Here is a 5928-nt window from a genome sequence, read left to right on the forward strand (position 1 = left end):
CCTAACCCTAACCCTAACCCTAAAGAGCTGCTAACCCTAACCCTAACCCTAACCCTAAAAGAGCTGTGAGACAAAGGCAAGTGGCCACAATTGACTTCAACGCACTCCGCTCAACCTTACTTTACCAAGAGGCTGGATGACCTAAATTCCCTCCACCTCATCTGCCTAGATGTGTGTTTAGCCTTCTGGGCGAACACTTAGAGATGTGTACGAGGCTGAAGAAATGCTCCTGCTTGAATACATTTAAAAAGCAGAACAGAGACCTGCAACATCTACAGACAGATACAGCCCTCTAGTGGACATATCTCTCTCTCTCTCTCTCACTCTGCTCTCTCTATCTGTCTGTCTGCCTCTCTCTCTCTCTCTGTCTGTCTGTGTGTGTCTCTCTCTCTCACTCACTCTGCTCTCTCTCTCCTTCTGTCCTCTCTGCTCTGTATCTTTTTCCACTACATTCTCTCTCTGGTTCCCTCCCTCCCTCTCTCTCGCTCTCTCTAACTCCACAGCTAGAGGTTCATGCAGATGTTTCTAAACCATCTTTAGAAATTATTAACCGCCACAAATCCCAGCTGTGTAAATCACCCTGCCTCCACTGCAGTCTCATGTTTCTGCCCCACAAGGCTGCTGTTGTGTTTCTGAAACAGGACAGGGTGTTTCTGCCCCACACGGCTGCTGTTGTGTTTCTGAAACAGGACAGGGTGTTTCTGCCCCACGAGGCTGCTGTTGTGTTTCTGAAATAGGACAGGGTGTTTCTGCCCCACAAGGCTGCTGTTGTGTTTCTGAAACAGGACAGGGTGTTTCTGCCCCACACGGCTGCTGTTGTGTTTCTGAAACAGGACAGGGTGTTTCTGCCCCACGAGGCTGCTGTTGTGTTTCTGAAACAGGACAGGGTGTTTCTGCCCCACACGGCTGCTGTTGTGTTTCTGAAACAGGACAGGGTGTTTCTGCCCCACGAGGCTGCTGTTGTGTGTCTGAAACAGGACAGGGTGTTTCTGCCCCACGAGGCTGCTGTTGTGTTTCTGAAACAGGACAGGGATTTTCTACCCCACACGGCTGCTGTTGTGTTTCTGAAACAGGACAGGGTGTTTCTGCCCCACAAGGCTGCTGTTGTGTTTCTGAAACAGGACAGGGTGTTTCTGCCCCACAAGGCTGCTGTTGTGTTTCTGAAACAGGACGGGGTGTTTCTGCCCGTCCTGGAGCTGCTGTTGACACACAACATGGATGTGCATTCACCAGAAACCTCGCTGTATTGTAATTTGAACATTTGAGGAATAATTTCGGGGACATGTTTCTCGGTCTGTCATGGAGAGCAGGAGAGGAATGTTGTGTCTAGTTGCTGGTTCTAATGATCAGGAGGATGTCTGATTCAGAAGCTAATGTCTGATTCAGAAGCTGATGTCTGATTCAGAAGCTAATGTCTGATTCAGAAGCTCTACTATGTATTCCCTCAGGCAAGGCAGTGCACAACCCCCCTGCTGTTAGAGAGGAAACGCAGGTGTTGACCTCTCAGGTTCCTGTGCAGGAACTAGGGTCCTGGGTAAACACACACCATGGAGACATGCTACACACACACACACTCAACACACTCTCACACACACACTCAACACACTCTCACACACACACTCAACACACTCTCACACACACACTCAACACACTCACACACACACACTCAGATCATTTCCCTTTCAAATGTTTCCTTTATAAATCTCTTTCCTTCTCTGTTTCTCCCTCTATCTCTCTAATTTTCTTCTGCCTCTCAATCCCACTCTCTGTCTTTATCACTCTCTACTTTTCTATCTCTGTCTTTCTCTACAATCTCTATCCCCCTTTCTCTCTCTCTATCCCTGTCTATCTCTAATTTTCTCTCTGTCTTGATCCCTCTCAAATGTTCTCCCTCTCTCTTTCCCTCCCCCTCTCTCTGTCTCTGTGTGTCTAGTCAGGATGAGAGGAGGAGAGAGGGAGAGGAAGAGAGAGGGAGAGGAGAGAGGCGAACCTTGAGGGCTCAGAGCAGCAAGCTCATTAAGAGCTGTATTCTGCTTCCATTTTGATTGAGTAGGATTGCGATATGGACATTGTTTATACACAAACGTTGCTATGGGAATAATGTTTACTTGTATTAAAGTCTTGCAGAAGCAGGAGAGTTCCTCTGCACGCATGCTTCTCATGAAAGACGACCTCTCCAGGAGTGCTTTGAAGAAACGGCCCATTTACTCTTTCTTCTTCTCTTCTTCTTTTGTATAGTTGATTACTGCCGTGCCCCTCCAGTCATGCTCCCTCCCCCCCTGCCCCCCTCCTCCCCTGCCACCCCAGATGACCCTCCACAGGTCACAAAGGACACACAGGCTGTCAGGACGTCTTGATGTTGCAGCGTCCATGAAACACAGCCAGTTAAACCTCCCAGCTTGACAGTATATAGACTGTAAATGTTAGAGCGTGTGTGTGTGTTTTCTCTCTGCAGCCTAACCTCACATTGTGTGTGTGTGTGCGTGTTAGCTCGTGTGTGTTAGCTTGACCTCTGGCTGTGTGTGTGACAGTGCGCGGGGGCCAGCGGTGGGGTTGAGACGGGGGGCTGGGGGAAGAGGGGTGGAGGAGGGGTGATACTGGGAGGCTGTAGAGGGGACAGGGGGGAGGAGGGGAGACAGCACGGTGTTGCAACACACCCTGAGCTCTGTTTGGAAACACTGTGGCCAACCGCCACCACCACCGCCAGCCTCTAGGAACATCTGAGCCCTGAGCTGCCAAGCATGGCTCCCTGGCGGGGGGGGGCAGGGGAGAGAGGACATGGCTGAGAGGCAGAGATCCAGGAAATGCCTCAACTGAGTGAACCATGCTGTCCCTCCTCATACAGGCACATCAGACCCCTCCATGGATCAGCCCCCCCTCCCCTCACCGCCCCCCTCCCCTTACCGTCCCCCCCTCCCCTCACCGCCCCCCCCCCCCCCCTCCCCTCACCGCCCCCCCTCCCCCGTAATTGCATTGCTGTTTGGAGAGCCAATCGTTATTTATGAAATATTGGAATAACGAATGCAGTCTCCCGGTAGATATTAGGAAGAGAGATGCCACCGATAAGTCAGTCTCCCCCCCCCCCCCCCCCCCCCCCCCAGGCCCTCTGCCCAGATACTGGACGCAGAAAGCCCACAGTCATCACAAATGGAAATATTTACAGCTCAGCTCTGGTGTTCAATGTTGGGGGGTTGAGTGAGGGGGGGTGGGGAGGGGGCGGGGGTGAGGAATGACTGTGCTTGTGTTTGAGGAAACTGCTAATCAGATCAGAGCTCAGGGGGGCATTTGAGGACAGGCTGGTAAGAGAGGGCAGGGCTGGCCAGCTTGACATGCTGATCAATGTTTTTGTTCAACTATACTTGCGGATATTTCTAATATCACAGTGTCCTCACCTTGCCTGTGTGTGTGTGTGTTGATCGTCCTTCCAGAACACCCTGGAGGCCTGCACCATCTGCAGCAAGCCCATCATGGAGCGCATCCTGCGGGCCACGGGGAAGGCCTACCATCCCCACTGCTTCACCTGCGTGGTGTGCCAGCGCAGCCTGGATGGCATCCCCTTCACCGTGGACACGGCCAACCACATCCACTGCATAGAGGACTTCCACAAGTGAGCCGGCCGGCAACACCGGAAGTAGCAGTAGCACATCTAGTACAGTAGCACATAGTAGTACACTGAGTAAAGTATTGTTTAGTAGTATTAGTAAGAGATGTAGTGTAAGTAGGACATGAAAAAACTAGAAACCTTTTTGTGTATTGTTTTGAGTGGGGGAAAAAAAGTTAATAAAGGTTGAAGAAAGAAAGTTTCTAAAGGTGATATATATATATATATAATATAGATATATATAATATAGATATATATATATACTTTTTTAAACCGGTTTAGAAAAAAACGTTTTAGGCTTCTCTGATCTCTCCCCTCTCCTGAAGGGTGTGTGTTGTCAGCCTTCTCTGCAGCAGGGCAGCAGTAGTGTAAAAAGCTGTGACCCTTATGACAAGGACAACTTCAACAAACAGCCTTTGTATCTCGAGGAACAGCTTCTCGTTCCCCTCGCCTGCCTGGCGGTGGACTCCAAAACCAATGCGCCAACTCACTTCCTGATTCTCAGCCAATGGCAGCGAGGAGGTCGAGGAGGAAGTGGTGCGGTGGAGCTCAGCTCCCGTCACCTGATACGAGATGAAACCTGATCTCACTTCCTGTGAAAGCACGTTGTTAGAGAGACCTGTTCCTCCTCTCAGGACAGCTTTCTGTCTCAGACTTCTAGAAGCTGAGAGTGAGACAGCCTTTAGGATCTTACAATTAAACATCTAAGATCTTACACTTAAACATCTAGGATCTTTAACATCTAGGATGTTACACTTAAACATCTAGGATCTTAAACATCTAGGATCTTAAACATCTAGGATCTTAAACATCTTAGACATAAACCTGTAGGATGTTAGAGAATGAACTTCAGTGTGGTGTGACCTCTGAAGCCTTACAAGACTTTGTAGGAACCTTTCAGTGAGGGTTATATGAAGCACGGCCAGGGGCTAAATGGTGGGTGAGGTGTTGTGTCTGTGTGAGAGAGTGATGTGTTTCCTGTTTCCTGTCTGCACAGGAAGTTCGCCCCGCGCTGCTGTGTGTGCTCTGGACCCATCATGCCTGCCCCCGGCCAGGAGGAGACCGTCCGCATCGTGGCGCTCGACCGAGACTTCCACGTGCAGTGCTACCGCTGCGAGGTGTGTGTGTGTGTGTGTGTGTGTTTGGGGGGGGGTGTTGTGTGTGTTTAGCTTCTGTATGAGTGTGGGTTTGTAAGAACCTGTAGTGATAGTGTGTGTGTGCTGCAGGACTGCGGGGGCCTGCTGTCGGAGGGGGATAACCAGGGCTGTTACCCGCTGGACGGACACGTTCTCTGCAAGAACTGTAACACCAGCCGTATCCAGGCTCTGACCGCCAAGGCAACCACTGACCTCTGAACCTTGACACCCTCGTGACCTCTGCTGCTCTGCCCTCAGGCTTCCCCCTCGCTCTCTCCCCTCTCTGTCTCCCTCCCTCTCTCCCCTCTCTTTCTCCCTCCCTCTCTCCCCTCTATTTCTCCCTCGCTCTCTCCCCTCTCTTTCTCCCTCGCTCTCTCCCCTCTCTTTCTCTCTCCCCTCTCTTTCTCCCTCCCTCCCTCCCCTCTTTCTCCCTCCATCTCTCACCCTCTTTCTCTTTCTCTCCCTCTCCCAGACTCTTTCTTTAACTCCCCCATCTCTCTTTCCATCCTTGTCTCTCTGTCTCAGCCTCTTCCCCTGCCTCTCGTTCCTGTCTCTGTCTCTCTGTTCTCTCTTGTAACCAGCGTGCACACTAAGCGTGCCTCCCAGATTCTGTGATCCAGGCAGGGTCTGCATCCCTCGTCGGTCTTCAGCTCCCCCAACACTGACCAGGCTCACTATATCTGTTGATGTTTCTGTGTTCTTGTGAAGACACCCCACTTTCATAACGGTTGTCTGATGGCACCTCCTGTTCTGTCAGAGAACCCCCCATAGACCAGACAGACACAGACAGACAGACAGACAGGCAGACAGGTAAACCAGACAGACAGACAGCTTCACACTCTCCTTGGTGTATCAGGTTGACAGGTATGTCAGTCAGACAGGTGTCAGTCAGATAGGTTAGAAGGGTGTTTGCTTGAGCATCTGTCTGCCTCATACACAGCTTATAATGCCATATAATACTATGAAAACGCTAATATTGCTTGTCCGTGATACATTTGTTGTCAGTATAAATACAAATAAATGCACAGACACACACTGCTGAGCACACACACACACACAGTGTAAAGGACATGCTTAGTCATGTGTTGTCTGTTTCCAGGTCCTCTGGCGTGGGAGGTGTCGGGCACACAGCAGCCAGTCGTAGATCACCTTCTCATGGTTGATTTCCTGTCAGTAAACGTTAGCTGAGCC

General features: G+C 50.6%; 1 protein-coding gene across 1 annotated transcript in view; it reads left to right on the forward strand.

The window, feature by feature from the left end:
• Positions 1–5031, forward strand: part of LOC124478834 (LIM domain containing preferred translocation partner in lipoma) — a 97482-nt gene extending 92451 nt beyond the window's left edge. Inside the window, exons 10-12 of the mRNA XM_047037299.1 lie at positions 3417–3607; positions 4599–4719; positions 4828–5031. Of these exons, the coding sequence (XP_046893255.1) occupies positions 3417–3607; positions 4599–4719; positions 4828–4956 (441 nt within the window). The 3' untranslated portion in view covers positions 4957–5031. The remainder of the gene's footprint in view (positions 1–3416; positions 3608–4598; positions 4720–4827) is intronic.
• Positions 5032–5928: the final 897 nt, after the last annotated feature.

Source organism: Hypomesus transpacificus, chromosome 16 (genome assembly GCF_021917145.1).
Source record: "Hypomesus transpacificus isolate Combined female chromosome 16, fHypTra1, whole genome shotgun sequence".
NCBI lineage: Eukaryota > Metazoa > Chordata > Actinopteri > Osmeriformes > Osmeridae > Hypomesus > Hypomesus transpacificus.